This window comes from Ruditapes philippinarum, unplaced genomic scaffold (assembly GCF_026571515.1).
Source record: "Ruditapes philippinarum isolate M1 unplaced genomic scaffold, ASM2657151v2 ctg176_1_1_1_1, whole genome shotgun sequence".
Classification (NCBI taxonomy): domain Eukaryota; kingdom Metazoa; phylum Mollusca; class Bivalvia; order Venerida; family Veneridae; genus Ruditapes; species Ruditapes philippinarum.
Window position 1 is genome coordinate 34,010 of NW_026864115.1, and position 21,040 is coordinate 55,049.

General features: G+C 32.1%; 1 protein-coding gene and 1 long non-coding RNA gene across 9 annotated transcripts in view; both read left to right on the forward strand.

The window, feature by feature from the left end:
- The first annotated feature begins 1,651 nt into the window (after positions 1-1,651).
- Positions 1,652-21,040, forward strand: part of LOC132724450 (ankyrin repeat and MYND domain-containing protein 1-like) — a 37,396-nt gene continuing 18,007 nt past the window's right edge. For all 8 annotated transcript variants that reach the window (XM_060709311.1, XM_060709309.1, XM_060709316.1 and 5 more), the window contains exons 1-12: positions 1,652-1,764; positions 4,072-4,280; positions 4,569-4,663; positions 8,316-8,462; positions 9,241-9,906; positions 10,378-11,042; positions 11,720-11,891; positions 12,650-12,790; positions 13,095-13,196; positions 15,336-15,443; positions 16,071-16,202; positions 16,745-16,852. In XM_060709311.1, the coding sequence (XP_060565294.1) occupies positions 4,082-4,280; positions 4,569-4,663; positions 8,316-8,462; positions 9,241-9,906; positions 10,378-11,042; positions 11,720-11,891; positions 12,650-12,790; positions 13,095-13,196; positions 15,336-15,443; positions 16,071-16,202; positions 16,745-16,852 (2,535 nt within the window). In that variant the 5' untranslated portion in view covers positions 1,652-1,764; positions 4,072-4,081. The remainder of the gene's footprint in view (positions 1,765-4,071; positions 4,281-4,568; positions 4,664-8,315; positions 8,463-9,240; positions 9,907-10,377; positions 11,043-11,719; positions 11,892-12,649; positions 12,791-13,094; positions 13,197-15,335; positions 15,444-16,070; positions 16,203-16,744; positions 16,853-21,040) is intronic.
- On the forward strand, positions 18,464-20,123 carry LOC132724452 (uncharacterized). The gene is made up of 2 exons (XR_009624913.1): positions 18,464-19,695; positions 19,913-20,123. It is a non-coding gene; the product is annotated as an uncharacterized LOC132724452 (long non-coding RNA).

The window sequence follows — 21,040 nt, forward strand, 5'->3', positions numbered from 1 at the left end:
GCACTTTTACAGGCAGGTGAAGTAGGGGCATCCTTGTACTATAGCACATGTCTAGATGATTAGGAAAATTCATATAAATAGTGTAATCTGATTGGTTAATTATCTCGTGCGCACGACTTAACTATCTCGTGGCCACGACTTAGTAACTCGTGGCCACGACATAGTATTTCGTTCCCACGACTTAACTATCTCGTGGCCACACGACTTATAGTAACTCGTGGCTACGGCTTAGTAACTCGTGGCCATGACATAGTATCTCGTGGTCACGACATAGCATCTCGTGGCCACGACATAGTGTCTCGTGGCCACGACTTAATTATCTCGTTCCTACGACTTAGTAACTCGTGGCCACGACATAGTATCTCGTTCCCACGACTTAACTATCTCGTAGCCACGACTTAGTAACTCGTGGCCACGACATAGTATCTAGTGTGCACGAGATAAATAAAAACAATCACACACATGTCACCTTTGTGCACCGTAAGAAACATCCGCTTATTGATAGGTTTTATTTATAATTAAATGGTTTTAAATTGTAACGTAGAATTTACCAAACGCTTTGCTGGAAGAAGTGTTTCTTTATACATGAATTCAGCTGTTGCCCCATTTTCGACTGAACCATATGCACTGGCTTATTGCGGTTGAACAATTTATTTGAACTTTATTGTATAAGTTTAATCATGCCAGGCCGGAGTATTTTTGAATTGCAATAATTTATTATTTGTCTGACATTGTAACTGTAATCAATCAACCGCTTATACCTGAACTGCTTATTAAATAACGATTTATTATAATTATTTAAGTGCGCTACTATATATAAATCATCATAGCTTATATAGAGACTGTCACGAAATTGAACGGTTCGTTAAATAGGGGAGATGGTGTGTAGGCCAATCTGAAGAGACGCGGTACGGTATTCCAATGGTTCCGCGTTCGAGTTCCGGCCAGGTTGCACATTTACATGTACCTCACCCTTCCAACGGGGGACCATGATGGTATATAGCTCCTAGTCCAATTTCACACTGTTCTCTTTACCTGTGAAAAATTCGAGAACGAATTTCACACTGTAAATAAATAAATAAATAAACAAACAAATGAACGAACGAACGAACGAATGACCACAATAAATAATAGTAAACATAAATATTTTATAGATATACAATAATTAATATTTTAAACATCATGTCTTCCCTCTTTAGGCCTATTTTAATTGTTATGTAAACATGTATTTTTCATTTTATTTATTTAATTGTTTATTTATTTTTATTTATTTATTTTTTATTTATTTATTTATTTCTGCTTTATTTTTTTCTTCTCAACACTAACAAATGTGTATCTCATTCAGCTTCACAATTAGTAACAGGGATTGGTTAGAATACTGTCGTTTGACATATGTACATCTGTTTATAGATAGTCCACAGCAACTTTTTTTCTCTTTAATGTAAAATTATTAAAATCTACAAACTTATCTGGGACAAAAAAATAACAGCCAGACTTAATGCTTATTTGCTTTAATATAAATCTAGAATCTATCTTTACTTTATGAAACTGATTGCTCCCAACCCTTTTGTAGTGTAGGGGCCTATATAGTGTGTATAACAAAGGGGGAGAATTCGTGCTTGCCATTGGTCAATAATTTACAGAGTTGTGTCCCATGTCGCGTAGCAATAAGACGCGCTCTGACCACGTGATTTTACCGGAAGTGCATGAATGTAAACAGTCATTTGGTGAAATGGGTTTCTAATTTCTTATTCCTTGATAAAGGTAATTCTATGATACTTTTTCAAATTACGTTGATTCAGCTAAAAGTCTGAGTTGAACAATCAACGTCGCTTCTTTTGGATAAAATGATTAAATATTCGTAGGCGAATTTACAAAGGGGATATTTTACTAAAATGTTCAATCTATTTTTCCTGATATGTGTTAAATTGTTGAAAGTGCAAGACCGTCTTCCATCGGTTATTCTTTTTGTTTGCAAATGTTAAATTCGATTTCATACTACGTTAACACATACAGATGAAAATGATAAGAGTTATTAATAGGATATTTATTGTATCAGTGAGACATGAAAATATTTCAAATGCAACAAATGAATTAGTAATTTAGATAGATCTATGCTTCTTTCTCGTGATTTTGAGACTCCCCATTTGTTCTAGGTAGATCTATATACAATTTGCAGATGTCCACCCAAATGCGACGTTCTTATCCGATCTCAATGCACTGGTGTCCATCCAGAATTTATATGAGCATTTACTCACGGTGCATATCCATATCGCTACCCTCTTTGCGAAATCTGCTGAAACGGTACCCTATTTGCACATGCACAGGTCATTCTAGGATATTTATTGTATGTATCAGTGAGACATGAAAATATTTCAAATTCAACAAATGAATTAGTAATTTAGATAGATCTTAGCCCAACAAATTGTGCGCTTTAGGGCTTTTTTTATATAGATCTGAGATGATGGTCGCCCTTCCCGAAATATCAGATTATAAAATCGGTCTGTCTTGCTGTTGAAATATTGAGACTAGATAGATCTATGCTTCTTTCTCATGATTTTGAGACTCCCCATATGTTCTAGGTTACTGTAAGATCTATATACAATTTGCAGGTGTCCACCCAAATGCGACGTTCTTATCCGGTCTCAATGCACTGGTGTCCATCCGAATTTATATGAGCATTTACTGGTCTTATCTGTTAATTTGTCTTTCATTGAAGACATACTTTCAGAAGTTGATGTACTTGCTGTAATCTGTTTTGATTTTGGTACTTTAATACTTTAATTAACTTAAGAAGTAGCAGTTGTTCACTAATTAATGAAACTAAATTAACATATAGCTAGTCTACACTGGAGAATACCCTCGACTGATGTATATTCGTGGTATTTGGCCCGTTCTGAGAAATAATGTGGAGTAAAAATATTAAACAAATTATACACATACTATATGCTTTCAATTGGTTCTTACATTAGTATTTTTCAGTAGTATTTAAATGATAAGTGTCTGTCATGTCACAATTATTGAAACTATATGCTCATAGTCACGGATGACTTCAGTTACATCAAAGTACATGTAGGTCAAATTGGTTTTTATTACCAACATTATATGCAACATTTCAGTCACTTTAAACTGAAAACATAACAATTTTCCTGAATTATCTGGATTTTTTTATATCAATTTCTTATTTACAGATTCATTTTGTAAACATGTAAGAAATCATAAAAAACTAAAATAGCAGATGAAGTAAATTTTGATCTCCCCTTATGACCCTCATTTCTGGCAAGTAGGTCAAGTGCTTGCACATTGAAATTTAAACATGTGATTTACCTCTTAAAGTATGAGGTTGGCATATATAAAAGTTACTTATATTTTGTTCAAATAGGCTGAAAGTTAGACTTAATTATTTTTTAAACTAAGGAAATGGCACTTTTAACATAAGCAGACATGGGTGTCCAAAATTGATCAATAGACATTCATAGCCTCGATTTGAAAAAAAAACAACAGCATGGTCAATTGACCATCACGTCTTGATGAAATTCTCAGAAGTGGGAATTTTATGACAAACTTTACTTAGTAAATAAATGGATTACTTATGACGTAAATATTTGGGCATAAGTAAAATCATGTTTTTATATACTAATTGGAAAATAAACTATAAACTGCCCATTTTAATGTGTTTGTGATCGATTGTTACATGATACAGAGTAGAAACAATAGGCCGGAAATATTACGACTCACTGTGTCATTGTCAGTATAAACAGGAAACTCCAGACTAATGTTATAAATTGTGCTTATTTACTTGAATTTATAATATTTGCAATCCTCAGTTGGTCTGTCTAATATATTTATTTGTCACAAGAGAGTGTGGGAGACTGCATGCTTTATTAAAATAGGTGTTTATTAGAAAATATGAATGACAAGAAAAGCTTTTGTCAGTCTTATACATTATTAACTACCACAACAACACCCACATACGCAGTTTAATCTGGTACAGGTATAATATAGTTTCAAAGAGATTCAGTCTCTTTAAAATCTTACAGAAAATCATTTATCAATAATTTTTATTTTTAGGGAGAGCAGGATGAACAGATTCCCAAGACTACAGAGTGCGGTGTTTGAGCCTTTGTCTGGAGATGGTGAAGTTGAAGTCAACTATAAAAGTGGAGCAAGTTTTAAAGGTCAAGTTCAAGGTCACAAGAAAATAGGTCGCGGTATCTTTACATGGCCTAATAATGCTAGATATGAGGGCGAGTTCTTGGACAATAATCGCGAAGGATCTGGTAATGATTTTAACCTTAAATAATTTACTTAGTATCAATTTGAGAACTGCTGCTTTACACTATGTGATAAAGAAAGGATAAGTAAGAAGAAAATTACACTCATGTGATAAAGAGTGTGAATTATGCTGAAAGTGTTTGTTGAATATTCTAAATAGATGTTGTTTTGTTTATGTACTTTAAAGTCTCATTATCAATGAATTTTCTTAATTTAAAAAACATAACTGCTCTGCCATGCCGCCACTCTATTGGTCATTCAAAATGATATAGATTATGCTATACAATTTCTAGGAATGCAGTTATGGCCAGATGGCAGTAAATATGATGGTCAATTCCAGAATGATTTGAGACATGGACAGGGTGAACATATGTGGGCAAATAAAGAGGTAATTTACAGTATAGTAAATGGTGTATTTCATAAAATATTATAATTTCTTGCCTAGATAGTTAGGGCCATCATTAAAAGACACAATCTATTGATATATCATCAATATTCTTCATGCTGTTTTTTGTTGAATTGATGTGTAAAACAAACATGCAGAACAACAATGATGACAGCTTATAACACATATTCAAATGGTTTTCACTGTTACAACTTTTTGTTTTGATATTTTGATGTATCATAGATACTTGGTTTTCAATATATCAATCAGGTTCTATTTGAAAGACCTTGTATCAATTTTGTATGAAAGACAGCTCTATGGATAGTTGAGCTGGAAGACATCCTCAAAATTTTTGGAATTTTCATAAGTTCATAGACTGGGAATATGCTCTATCTGATGGGGAAAAAAATCACTAGTTTTGTTCACTATTCAATTTTAGAATTTTAACATTAATTTATTTAAAATTTTATGGACAGTAACTAATCTAAAAAATACCAGGTAAATTTATATTCCTCCATTTCAACAGATCAATTTAAACAGGTCAAGTTCAAAATTATTTCTTAAAGTGATTTTTAAACTTTTTTTTCAAATTTGGATTGATATTTTAATATTTCTCATTTTGGAAAATAAATTGATATACTGTAGTGGTAATATTACCTATTGAAATAGGTCGTTTAAATGGTAAGCTGTTACTTAAAACCAGACAATAGAAACAGTTAAACCTGAAATTTAATCTCTGCCTATTACATTACACTTCATTGTGAAAGTCAATATTGAACAACTACTGCTTTTAAAGGATAACAAACTTGCTTTTAAATAGCAATAAAGTTAACATTTCAGTCTTAAAATATTTTTGTGTACCAAATAATAGAAATTGATTTCTTTAGAGTTAAACTATACTAAATCTAACTGCTTCAGTCCTTACATATTTTATACAAATATTTATAACAATTGCAATTAAGAAACAAGTAAATGCTGGCACATAATACATGAAATGAATTTAACCTGTCCTTAGCATTTAGTGGGTATAAAGTATAAATTTGAAGTATGTCTAAAAGGTTCAAGTAGCACGCCTCCAGATTTATGTTAGTTTTCATGAAAATTTTAAAATGTATTTAAAAGTAAAATATATATTGTGAAGTGAACAAAGAAAGTAATAACAGCGCTTAAAATCCACATAAAATACTGAAAAGAAGAGGACAGATTATGTATAACTACCCCTTACTGCATTATAGTCAGGTAGTAGAAATATGGCAAAATCAGTCGTAGCATATATTGCATGTAAATTATTACTTAAATCTTGAATATTTTTACTTTTCTTAAAATCTTTGAACATTTTTCTCAAGTTTGATTTTTAGCTCACCTGTCACAAAGTGACAGGGTGAGCTATTGTGATCGCTTTTTGTCCGGCGTCCGGCCGTAAACTTTTACTTTAAATGACATCTCCTCATAAACCACTAAGCCAATTTCATCCAAACTTCACAGGAATGTTCCTTTGGTGGTCACCTTTAAAAATTGTTCAAAGAATTTAATTCCATATTGAACTCTGGTTGCCATGGCAACCGAAAGAAAAAACTTTAAATATCTTCTTTTAAAAAACCCAAAGAGCTAGAGCTTAGATATTTGGCATGAAACATCTTCTAGTGAGTGTCTACCAAGTTTGTTCAAATAAAAGCCCTGGGGTCACAATTGGCCCCGCCCCAGCGGGGTCATTGATTTTCCCTATATGCATATAGTAAAAACTTAAAAAATCTTCTTTTAAAGAACACATAGAGCTAGAGCTAAGATATTTAGCATGAAACATGTTCTAATAAGTGTCTACCAAGTTTGTTCAAATAAAAGCCCTGGGGTCAAAATTGGCCTCGCCCCAGGGGGTCATTGATTTTCCCTATATGCATATAGTAAAAACTTAAAAAATTTTCTTTTAAAGAACACATAGAGCTAGAGCTAAGATATTTAGCATGAAACATGTTCTAATGGGTGTCTACAAAGTTTGTTCAAATAAAAGCCTTGGGGTCAAAATTGGCCCCGCCCCGGGGGTCATTGATTTTCCTTATATGTGTATGGCAAAAACTTAAAAATCTTCTTTGAAAAAACCCAAGTAGCTAGAGTTTAGATATTAAGCATGAAACATCTTCTAGTAAGTGTCGACAAAGTTTGTTCAAATAAAAGCCCAGGGGTTAAAACTGGCCCCGCCCCAGAGGATCAGAGGTGTCATTGTTTTTAACTATATGTGTATAGTAAAAACTTAAAAAATCTTCTTTTAAAAAACCCAATGAGCTAGAGGTTAGATTGTTAAGCAGGAAACATCTTTTTGTGGGTGTCTACCAAGTTTGTTCAAGTAAAAGCCCTTGGGTTTAAATTGGCCCTGCCAAAGGGGGGGGGGGGTCATTGTTTTTCATTATATGTGTGTAGTAAAAACTTAACATCATGATTCATGAAACATTTTCTAATGGGTGTCTTCCAAGTTTGTTCAAATAAAAGCCCTGGGGTTTAAACTGGCCCAGCTCCGGGGGCCTATATACAGGTGAGCGACCTCAGGGCCATCATGGCCCTCTTGTTTTAAAAGTATTTTGGTTCACTTGGAGGTATGCAGCTTGAAATGTTCAAGTATTTTACTAAGGAATGGTTATAAATCTATAAATTGTTTTTCTTCTGAAGAATGATATATATTGATTAATATTGATTTACATTACGTTGATCATAACATGTATACAGTGTTGACAAGTTAGTTAACTGATTGTATCAGTAATTAATCAATACTGGTCTCTCATCTCAGGTACAAAAGTATAATTGCAATTGAAACTATTTCATCATAGATCTTGTAATGTTGGTAGCTATTATGGTTCTGTTACACTGGAAAGTTTAGCTGGTGGACCATTTCTGTTGAGATATGACCAACAAAAATGTGTTAAAATCGACATTAAAGCGAAACAAACAATTACTGCAACCCTGTTATTTTTAATTTATGCTCATGTTGTGGTCCCAGGTCTCAGCACCTTGTTATAACGAGGTTCTGATACATAACGCTCATAGAGAAATAATTGCAAATTGGTGTATTATAAAGATATTTTAGCCTTAATTCTATATGGCTACACCGTAATCAGGACTAATGACCTTTTTAAACTTTACCACACTGAATTTCTGTGGACTGATCCTGAATTTATTAAAGTTCAAACCTTTACAGATTCAGATTTGACCTGAGCCTACTAATTATAGCATCTGGTCAGAATGCACACATGAACAGGCTGGCCTTGAATCTAATTACATTCAGGTGGCATTATTATTCCTGACCTTGCTGGAACCTAACGTAACTGGCCTTAAATTTTTCACAAGTAATAAGATGTCAACCAGGCTAGCTAATACAACTGTGCAATCTGACCAGGCTTTAGTGAAAGTTCCAAATTCTAAATTTAAAAACAGGGCAGATCCATTAAACACATTGAGCAGGTTACTAAGGGTAAGGCCTTTAATAGGATGCAAAATGTACAACAACATTAAATGGTTTTTTAATTTCAATATAAAATTACTGAAAATTCCGCTTTAAACTGTTTTTTATGTAAAGCATGGCAGAGTAAATATTCCTCACTATGAGGAAACCAGATAAGTATGTATATAAATATGATTATGAAAATAATTTTTTCTTATCTTGTAGTCTTATAAAGGGAAGTTTTTCCAAGACCGTCGTCATGGAAGCGGCACATATACATGGTCCGATGGCTCTACATTTACTGGGACATTCTACATGGACAGAAAGGAAGGATATGGGGTATTCCAGTTTGCAAACGGAAATAAATTTGAGGTAATATAATCTACAAAACCTAAAACCCTGAAATAACACGAGATAGTATGAAAAAAAGGTTTACTTTTAGCACATTAGTGGTGCTAAAACGTGGACCTAACATTAATTGTCGCTTGTTGCTTCAGGTCCAAATTTTGCAATTTTCCTAATGCTTCTGTAGACCTCTCAATTAACATGCTGAAGGTTGTTGAGTCAACAGCGCATGTTTATGATTTAAATAATACACAAAAGGTTATTTTTGGAGTTCTTGCTGGGAATAAGATACTGCTGTACATATATTGTGTAATGTGGCTATAATAAATCAACGGAAAAGCATTGTCTATATTTTGACTCCAAATTGTCTTAGAAAATTAATATTTTGTAGCATTTACTCAATGGTTCATAGCACTTTTAGCAAAGGTAAGAACACTTCTCTTGCAAATGTGAATAAAGTGTAATTGTACCATAACCTGTAATCTCTGTGTTTAAGAGGGCTTACTGACTGTAGATTTATTGACTAGTAACCTGCACATGGTTACATCCATTTATATTCTGTATACAGTTATTTCCTGGAAAGAATTACACAAAGGTGTTTGATTATTTACTTCCTATAAATAAGAAATAAGAAAATTGCAAAACTCCTCAAGTAAGGGGTTTTTACTTGTTCTAATAATGCTATGCTTGAGTGAATAAATTCTATGAAAGTAAACATACAAAATTTACTGCTGTTTAATTCAACTTATACCTGTCTGTAATGTATTATTTTGTTTCTTAAAATTACATTTTAAATCTGTTTTAGGGTTTATACAAAGAAGATGAGCGTGAGGGTCCAGGTGTCATGACCTACCCGGATGGCACACAGGATGTTGGACTATGGCATGGTGAAAAACTTGTCAAGTTTTGCTCAGCCATTCCTGAGGCCTTCGCCATGAAAAATCACACAGACTTTGATTACAACCCTGATGAACATATTCAATACTTAAACAAAGAAGGCCTTTCAGAAAAAGAAATGTTTGAAAATCTTTTGAAAGAACCAGACTCTTACTACACTCCAGACAGTGGTGTTACAGAAAAAGTCAGTGGTTTATTTAATATAGCTCTAGATCCTCGAAGCTTAGCGATAAATAAGGAAGCTTTTGATAAAGAATTCTACCCAGAGATGAACGATACTGACACTATAGATAAAATACAAGTATGGAATAGGACGCCTTCATTAATAGCCATGCAAAAACATTTTGAGAAACATAAATATGGGACAAAATCTTTATCGTTTAACATGGATCAAGTATTAGCAGGGGATAAGACTGACTTTAAAGGGAAAGGGCCGATAGAAACTGCCTCCGAGGAGTTGATTCAGGCAGCAACTGAGGGAAATGTGAACAAAGTGGAGGATTTGCTAAGTTCTGGAAAAGTTTCACCAGATGTTGCAGATAGTAATGGACACACAGCTCTTATTGGTGCAACAGTATGTATTGAGTTGTTCATACTTTAGATGTGTCAAAATTCTAACATTTGGCCTAAATTATACGATTTATTTTTGTAGCATTCTTATTGAGTAAAATTTTACAAGTAAGATATATTGAATATAAAAATTGGTTTTTATTTTATGCCTATAAATACATGTAATAATCCTTATGATTACCTGGAAAGTGGTGTTCAGTTTGTGATATAGATTATACTTTGGCATTAAATAAGAATTCAAGATATTTATCCATAAGATGAGAGAAAGCCAAATATGTTTGATGAAAATTCTGCTTAAGATTGGTAAAAAAAATTGTTAAATATCAAATATTAAATATTTTTAGGCTTGAATCGGTCATCATTTATTATTCACTAAATTATGGTCTGATATGAGCACACTTATTTATTTTTTTTTTTTTTGACTTTTAAAGTTTTGAAGTAATTAATATGCTATATTATCGTTTCATTTATACAGGTTAACTGGAATATAGAAGTAATAAACTGTTTACTAAATCATGGTGCCGATGTAAACAAACTTTCAGACGAGGGATGCTCTGCCCTTTCTGCCGGATGCATTTTTTTCTATCCAATAGAAAGCTTTCATTTCAATATTGCTGAAAGATATTTAGAAGAACCTAAAGACTTTAAAATTAAGTTAAAAGAGGAAAAATCAAAATCACTCAAACAAGATCAGCAACAACAACAATCTCAGCAACAGAACCAATCTAGTCAGGGGCAGACAACTCCAAAAAGTATTCTCAGCAAAAAGCAGACGGGTAATCGCAAAGCATCAAACCAACAGAAATCAGACAGTCCAGGTGGGGAGGCACAGCTAGAAAGTACTGGCACACCAAGAACGGAGAAAAACATGAAAAACATGCAGAATGCTAAGCAACAAGTAAGGATCGAAGAGAAGTCAAATATACCTACGGTTGCCGTGGTAACTCAAGATGACAGCAAGAGTCAGGAGGAGTTTGATTCTAATATGAGTTTAAAATATTATGAGATAGAGGTATCTGACCAGCTGATAGAGAGGTGTGCCACCCAGCTCAGCATGAATGAGAAGGTGGTTGCTGGGAGGCGGAGTCATAATAGTGCTGATTTAGGAACTGTTCGTCATTTAGCAGTTATAAAGAATGAGTAAGTTAGCTATTTTATTGAAAAATATAAATTCATTATTATAGTATTTGCTATTGCCAACTTTTTTTTATTTACATGCTGATGAGTCCTTAATGTTTTATTGATAATCATTTTAAATTTGAAGTGAAATCTATCATTTACATGTACTTATATTTTTTACTTTTGTGATAAATGTGCTTTTAGGTATGATTTTGTTAGTGATTTATTTGCTGTTTTAGTCTGTTTATACTTAATTTGTAATATAGTACCTGTTAATGGTTTATTTGCTATTGTTTATCATGTTTTTATGGTTCATTCACTAATTTGCTACCTGTTATTTGTTTATTTGCTATTGTTTACCTGTTAATTGCTTAGTTGCTATATTTTTATCAATTTTAGTTTATACACTACTGTTTACCTTATTTTCTGTTTTTTTTAATCTTTTTATTGTTTATCATCTATTGTTTACCTATTTATGATTTATCAACACTTGTTAATCTATTTATAGATTATCTGCCATTGCTTTCACCTATTTCAGGTTTATCAGATTTTGTTTACCTGTTAATGGTTTATCAGTCTTTTTTAACCTGTTTATAATTATTTTATTACAATTGTTTACCTATTCATGATTTATTTGCTATTGTTTACCTACTATTGAAGTACTTGCTATTGTTTACCAATTGGTTATTTACTTACAGACGTGAGAGAATGAAAGCCACTCTAGATTTACTGTTACAGAGAGGGGCTGACCCGAATGCCTCTGGTGTACCTATGCCAGTTCTCTTCTTTGCTATCAAAGCAGCTGATGTAGAGATGGTGAAATCTCTTCTATCAAAAGATGCTTCAACCAGTATAAGACTTCCAAAAGAGGTAAACAAACTATAATGCTGATAATAAAAATAGTCACAATAATGGTCTAGAAGAAATAAAAATGATCAAACTAGAATTTTCATGAACAGTGGTTGTCACGCTACTTGGATTTATTTATGATAGATCAATATTAAGGTTGTTGTTTGTGTATCGTGTATCTCACAATTTTTTACAAAGACTTCTGTCAGGTTATATTGCTGTTTATGCAATGCCATGTTTGCTTGCAATATGATAAATATTGGCCAGCTGCTCAGGTTATTGTTTATAAAAATTGTTTATATTGTGGTCATATAACCTGTCAAAATCTATATCAAATATTTCATTGTAATGGTTAAAATGTTGTAATAATACAGATTTTTTATCTTTTTTTCAAGTACATTGTATAATGCCAATCTCAAATTCATATCCTAACTGGTGCTTCAGTACCTTTTGCTAGATGGGGTGCATAGAGTAACAGAGCGAAAATGATGATCTGATTTTAATGAGATTGCTATTATTACTGCTATATATGGTATCAAGGAAAGAGGAGCAGGTATTAAAGGACATGTGGTTAAGGTGTCTGCCCAGGGATCATGGATTCGAGCCGTACACGGGTCACAACCATGTTTCTTCACAATTATGACACCAGTACTAGCTACATATAGTTCCAGTAAGCACACTCAAAAATAATTGATATCATATCCGCTGTAAGAACTTGTTTTAGAATCAAACTTAGATAAATATGTTTAAACTAAAGAATGTAAAATTTACATTTTCAGAAAGGAGGTCTATCCCCATTACATATAGCTAGTGCTATACCAGGGGAGGAGGGAGTGTTGATAACAGAGCTGTTGCTCAAAGCAGGTGCTGATCCTGACGTCAGAGCCGAGGTTGATGACTCGTTCTTAAATAAAAGTCTTGTAAGTTTATAGTTGAAATACCCATTGTTATTGTCAATTATGTACAGATGCCCAATGATGTTTCAAAACAGAGCTTTATATTTCTATAACAGCCTTCTTCAGGTGTATTTTATCATGCGTTTTGATTATTGGCACTTTTGTCACAGCATTTTACACTTAGTCTGTTGTTATAGCTCATGATCTGTGAGCTTTTTTGTGATTTTTAAGCTTTAATCTATTGAAAAATGTTAATAAGCTTTCATAGCATTTGAAAACAAAACAATGTCTCAAAAATTTAGATTAAAGTGTATTTATTTCATTACAGATGGAAGAATGGAGTAAAGATGCTATACATCCTGACAGTCAGGCTTTGCTAGGGGGACGTACTCCGTTACATATAGCCTGTGCTAGAGATGATAATTATAAAGTATGTTAATACAGTCGAGACTGCCTAAGCGACCCCATGATTTAAACGACTCCCTGTCTTATCCGACCTTGTTTCAGTACTCCCAACGTATTTTCCTATATAAATGGTCTGAATTAAATGACTCCCTGTCATATGTGACAAGCGACCCTAATTGTCTGGTCCCAATGCAATGTTTAGTCTGATTTAAACGACTTTCACACCTTTTAATTGTCCGTTAATCAGATAAATTATACCTATCATAACACCCAGAGGGCAAAAATAATTAAGTCCAATTATAATCCAGTAGCAAACAAAGTCTACACACCTCTATCTCAATTACACAGTTAACATGTATACATGCAGGTATCAAGTGACATAGCAAGCATGATGCTATCGATATGTGTGTAATGTACATGATGGCCTGAGTAAACTGGGTTAAGACTAGTGTTAGATTTTTTTTTAATTATAGAGTGCCCACGGAAGATTTTTAAGGCAGCATTTTTTTAATTTACCTGTCTATGGCTGCATAATTAATACGGAAAAAATATTGATACCAAACCAGAAAAAGCTTTGGATATGGATATGTTTAAAGATCCTGTAACACAATTTTTTCATTTTTTTATTTTTTTTTTTTTGATGCGTTTATTTAAGGTCGCCGCCGGAAAGCCCATATGGGCGACCGTACACTCAAGTCGGGTGATCCTAGAGCGTCCCGCCGAGATTTTTCGTCGATTTTTTTCCAGCTTTATTGGTTGAGGAAGACCCCAGGTGCCCCTCCTGGCATTATTTCAGGCACGAGCTGGCACCTGGGTAGAACCACCGACCTTCCGTAAGCCAGCTGGATGGCTTCCTCACATGAAAGATTTCGACCCGGGTGAGGATCGAACCTACAGTGGTGAGGGACCTGTGATCTCAAGTCAGCGACTTTAACCACTCGGCCACGGAGGCCCCTCAATTTTTTCATGGTTTTATTTCATAAATATGTAGTCCTATAAATATGACATCGCTTTGAGATATTTTTGCTTCTGGGCAAAGCAACAAAAACTATAACAAGCCTGTAACGTCTTATATATTGGACTAATAAATATGATGCTCAAATTAAGATTTGTCAATATTGTAAGTTCAAATAAGCATTATTTATTAAGGTATCACCCAATTTAACATTTCATGTAAATAAAGGCCATTAAAGGGAGGTAATTAGAACTTTATTTTCTATAAAATCTAAGTCAAATTTTCCAATAAGAAATCAATGCATGTAATTTATTGATTAAATATAATGTGCACAAATATTTGCAGTACACTTTTTACATTTTCTTTGATTTTTGAAAATTGTTTTATTTGCATAATTATATCTATATATACTTTTTTTCGCAAATGTGTTTTACACACAGTAACAATATCAGTGGATCTTTAAATCTCAATGGTATATAGACAGACAGATGATATTTAAATTTTATTTTCTTTGAGACTGTATTTAGGGACTCCCTGTCATATGTGACCTTTTTCTGAAGATCCCTTGGAAAGTCACATATGACAGTCTCGACTTTGAACTACTGGAAGTAAATGTATGTCATAATTTTTGTTATTTACATATGGCATTGGCATATGCAAATGGAGATAAAAATAATCATTTTTGTGTTGGATTGAAATATAAAAGGAACAGGAATAGTAGTAAATAGACCCCAAAGACTAACAATTACACAAAAGGAGGTGAAAAATTAAATTGAAACAAACAGAAATAACTAAATTTAAATGCAGGACATATCATTGGCTCATTAATGCAGTGTGGTATTGGATAAATTTAAAAGTGACATAATATGCTCATATTTTAAATGTCAAAGTGAGTTGAATTAGTTATGCAATTCAAAAGAATGGCTATTTTAATTGTGATTGGCCAATAATTGAAAAAATGTTTAGGGTAGAATATTAAAACTGTCAAATTATAAAAGGGCTGCCCACCTTTTTTATAAATTGTGTGTTTCAAACACTTTCAAACACTGAAGGATATTTATGAAAATTTTCCTTTGGTCAAAAACCATTACAGCAAAATTGAATTAAAAGTCATTTTACATTGAGCTGTACACTCAACACTTTAATTGGCATTATTTCACTTTATAAATGTAAAAAAAATAAGTCTGCATGTTAATTTTGTGTTTTCAGAATATCACACGTGTAGTACATCTTCTACTTGACCATGGTGCCAACTCTAGTTTATTGTGTAATGGGTTCTCTCCCCTTGCTTTGTGTATTGCCAGTGGAAATGATATGGTATGTGTGAAGAATTTGTATGTCAATATTGTTTAGTTGGCATAAGTAGCAAATAATCTAGCTATTGTTTTAATATCACATATATACATGTATGTCTCATAAAATGTACACTTTCAAACTTTCAAATGTTTACATTCATTTTCTTATTGCATTTTTAAATAACTCTACTTTTCTATGTTGTATAACTAAATGAATACATTAATATTTTTTTTTTCTTATTTCTGTTTATGTAAATCTTCTGTTTGTATCTGTATATATGTACATTTTGATAGAGGCTCATAGGGAAGACTGGGCTTGCCTAACTATGTTGCCTCTTTAAATAAAGTTTTTGAAACCTGACCATATAGTGTTTTTTTCCTAATTAGAGATGATAACTGTTAGGCATATTGTTGTTTTTTGTTTTGAATTGATTATAAATTTTGCAATGAGGAAATAAATATTACATCTGTGCAAGCTAACCAGATTCTATACTGTCGACTGACCAACTTCAAACATTTCATCTTGACATCTCCAAATTTGATTATGAACTGTTCCAAAAATGGGAAGCTGGACAAGCCCATATAAGAAATTGAGCAGATTGTGGGTTAAATAGTATACATGTAAAATTGAAATATATATATATTACAGTCTATAGATGAGCTGTTAGTATACGGTAATGAAGTTAGTCTGCCGTTAACTCATGGTGTAGGCAGTGCCCTCTGTGCAGCAACTACAACAGAATACGAGTACAGGAGACCAATAGCTCTCAGGATACAACTTGTATGTAACTAGATATCGAGGATTGACTGCAAAACTGCAGTAACTTAATATGAAGTAAAGAAGAACTTATAACAGTTATGCTGTTAACCCTTGATATCCATTCTTTTTGTCATCTATAAGTTTACATGTTAATGAAACTTTATGCAAAAAATTATCATGATCTCTTTGTGTATGTGTACACTATGGTTAATAACAGTGATTACTGTTTTGCATTAAACATGAAAATCTTCAAAAATATTTTCAATATCTTTTCTTTAAAGCTGTAAAGCTGCATGCCTCCAGATGAGTCAGAATATTTCAATAAAATCAAACTAATGAAAAAAAAAAACAGTACTAAGATTTTAGGAAAGGTAAAAAGATTCAAGATTCAAGTAATAATTTACATATATGAGTAATTTTTTAGTATTTGCACCTAAATTGAAATGAAATATTATAATGAATGTAATGATGCCTTAGCAATTAAAATTATTTTATATTTTAGCCGTTATAACTAATGTAATGCTAATTAGTTATACATGATATTTTTTCCTTTTTAATTTAAGATTGACAAGCTAGTAAGAGCTGGTGCTAATGTTCTAGCACCTATACCTATTGGACCAAAAAGGAACATGGGAACGGTTGTTGACTATGCTTACTACATGTTTTATCAGGTGAGATTTGTAATGAGTGACTGTACTTTTTGGAATTCTCTCATGATTTGATGAATTAGATTATGAATAATTTAAATTTATTCCAGGAACAATGGTTGAGTGTGATGTTATGTTAAGTCAAATGAAATATTTTTAGCCTTTACATATTGTCACCTTAGTGCAGTAACTGGTTAACTCCTATTAAATTACGGTATATGAGGAGTTGACCCATTAATGCACTAAGGTGATAATTTATTGCTCTTATATGCTATGGCTTTAAAATTGCCCCAGAAACTTTAAATCAACTCATTGAGGAAGTTATCTAGCTAGCATATTACTATATCAGTGGTTCCAACCCAGGCTTTCCTCACAAAATTTAAAAGTTTGGATATTGCTACATGTATAACTATGGTGTTAAGAATGCTATATAGAACTAAGTACAATAATACCTTCAAGGAATATGCCCCTAAAGAAAACCCATATGTCCCAACAATGTAAAGTTAATTTGTGGATCTATGTAGATTTCATTGTATTGTTTTTAGCATTATATCATAAGTCATGGTGAATACTGTGCTAAAATATCCTTTAATAGTCCAATTAATTAATTGTATTTTATTAAAATGTATTGCAATTTTTTGTACAGATTTAGCTTTGTGTCAATGTTACAGGTAATTGTTACAGTTATTCAATCATTATTGTTGAATTTTCACAATTTTTCCATTTGTTTAATTTTTAGAACCCTTCTTGATTCTGTTGTCACTGCATTGAAAATGTGAAAAAATTCACACCAATTTATTGTTGTTACTCCATTGAATATGTGAAAAATTCCCTTCAAGTTACTGTTGTCACTGCATTGAAAATGTGAAAAATTCCTACAAGTTTTTGTTATCACTGCATAATGAAAATGTGAATAAAATCATATCAATTTATTGTTGTTACTCCATTTAAAATGTGAACAATTCCATACAATTTATTATTGTTACTTCATTGAAAATGTGAAAAATTTCACTACAAGTTCTTGTTATCACTGCATATGTGAAAAACCCCTACAATTTATATTTATCACTGTATTGAAAATGTGAAAAATTTAATCCCTACAATTTCATGTTGTCAGTCTGTTGATTATGTCTAAAATTTCCCAACAAGATGCTGTTGTCATCCAGTGAAATATTTTTAAAAATCCCTACAAGTAACTGTTGTCATCCAGTGAAATATTTGAAAATATCCCTTCGAGTTATTGTTAATTGTCATTTATCAATGTTGACATTTTATACAAATTATTCAAAATAGAATTATAATGTTTTATTACATGCTTTTTGGTGGTTTATAGAAATATATTAGTGAGATATAAACTGGTAATTTCACTGTTTGAAACAGTGAAATTATCAATTTGATATTTTTCACTGTTTTAAATTGAAGCCTGTTATGTTGTTTCAGTGAAATACCAGAGTGCACATAGCTGGAAACCAACTTAATAACGTGACATCATAAATGATGTCACGTTGTATTATTATTTGGCACGCTTTTCATTTAGTTCTAGTTTAAAATTACTTTTTAAACGTTTCTTTGCATATGATAAAAAGAAAATTTGTTTAGTTTAGAGTAAGATCGAAATATATTTCACCTCATGACCCGTACGAAAAAGATAGCAGGATTCCGCCTAATATTAGCAGGAAAACGCTTAAAATTTCCGTGTATATAAGATTTTCCTGCTAATTTAAGACGGACACGGAATTTTGTAAAAAATCCTGCTAAGCAATTTCATATTCCGCCTAAGGCTTAGGCGGAAAATATGGGATGAGCAATAATTTAGACGGGTTTTAGGACTTAGAATTTTGTCAGTTATTTGTTAACAGGAATTATGTACTTAGAGTTTTTTGTTAACCAGAAATTGAACTTAGAAAATTTTACTAGACAGATTTCTGAATTTGGAGAAATTTCTGCAGATGACAGGTAAATGATAAATCGAATATTAAGTGATCAACAATTATTTTGCTGCTTTTATTCATTGTTAATTTTCAAAACTAAAATATTGTTTGTACAAACATAAACATACATAATCATTAATTGATAAAAAAAACTCCACAACAAAACTAAAACTTAGAACATATATAATGATGTTGTGATGACTTTTGCATAGAATATATTTCACTGTGTTAAATTTGGGTATGAACTAAACTCATATATTAAGCTCTTTAATGAAATATAATTAAATGAGTAATATCCCTGAAAATTTCTTATCACCAGGATAAATAAATAAATACTGCCTCTAGTAACCACTCTACTATGATTTAACACCATAGACCTGATAACACACAGGTCAGATCGTAAATTCTGCTACAGTCCAGACTGTTCCATGTGATTTATTTGGGGGGAAGCAACAGTTACTTTGTACATTTTATATGATGAGTCTGTAAAGAAGGACTTTGCAAAGTTTTTTTTAAAGATATTTATTATGAATTTTGGATTCTTTTTCCATTTATTTTCTGGTATTTTTATATAATTGTGAAAATAAAACGATGGGTTGGATTATCCCTGTTTACCATCATATCATGGACTTGTCCAAAATTTGAAATCTAGGAAATATGGGTCAGCAGAAGCTGAGACAGTGGAAAGAAAGCAAATAACAAAGGATTTTATTGATAGTTAAAAATTGTGGTGATAACATATAAGCAATTTTTGAGATAATATTTTGTTTAAAGTGTAAGGATTGAATATTTTTGAATTTTTCAAAGAAAAAAAATAAGACTTAACCTTGTGAATGAAAATGACAATAATCTGGATATGCTCAGTTGTAAATGAATTTTGAATGCTACATTATGACCTTGGATAAGAAGATAAATACCAATATCATAAAAATTCAGGTAAGTAACTTTTGGATACATTTAAACAATAAAAATATATTTCAAATAAATTAAATAATTTTGCATTAAGTTTGAGAGTAAATTTGTAACACTAAGTTTGGTTGTAATGAATTATAGTTTAAATGCATGTATAATTATAACTGCATACAATGACAAGAAACAATAATATAAGATATTAGTGGTGGCAGTGTTTTACTGATGACTGTTTGTGTTTCAGGATATGTCTCAAGCTGGTGTAAAAAGAATGGGAGAGGAGAAGTCAAGGACAAGGATATTAACGATGCCATAACTTAAAGCAGATCAGTTATGCTTGGAATAAAAATGAAAACAACTGGCTGAACAGAAAACATTTACAGTGAAATAAAATGAAATAATTTGCCATGGATTAAAACAATACAATAGCAGTGCAATAAAAAATATAACTCGTGTTTCTGTTTTTTGTGTGACTCTTTTACGTACTGTACATGCACCCTAATGTAGAAAACATTATGGTAAAGCTCACAAAAATAACTTAAAAGCTTTGTAATTGTGATCACCTATTGTCTGTCTGCAATTTTGGATTCCAATTATTCTTATGCAGCTAAATAATAATGTTGTATCCATCCATAATTCAGCTTTATTAGTGTACTATCACAAAATTGAATAACTTCATTTCCTTAGGCGGATTTTTTGCTAGTATTCCTTAGGAAGAATTTTCTCCTGCTAGTGATTTTCTAAGTAGGTATTTTTTTCCTGGTTAAAATATTTTAGGCGGAATTTTTTCCGGCTAAGAATTTTCCTAAGGCGGAATTTTCTCCTGCTAGTGCTTTCCTTAAGCTGAATTTTTTCCTGGTTAAATTTTCTAAGGAGGATTTTTTTCCTGCTACCCTAACTGTTTTCCTCCTAAGAAAATTTGCATATTTCGCAGCGTATTCCTGCTTATAGGAGGAATCTGTGATATGTAAACCTGAAATGCCTTAGACGGATTACGCCTAGTAGCTAGGCGGAATTTCTGCTTTCTTCAGGGCGGAAGTTTTCGTACGGGAAACACCAAAAGTTCATATTTCACTCGTGGCTGCACCACTCGTGAAATATACCTTTTGGTGCTCACTCAGTGAACTATATTCCTATCTTACACTGAACTAAACAAAATTAATATCCTCTATATTGATAGCTAAGAAGAAAAAAACTGTTCTTTCTGTTTTAACAGAATTGTAACTATTTTATATGTCTGCCACAGAAAACTATGTTTTCACTTTGAGGCATGTTAGTGTTATAGTTTTATTTATCATAAAATCTTTCAATTTTGTTTATACAGTAGTTTCAAGTTTTTGCATGAATTTTATGGGGGTTTTTTTGTTTGTTT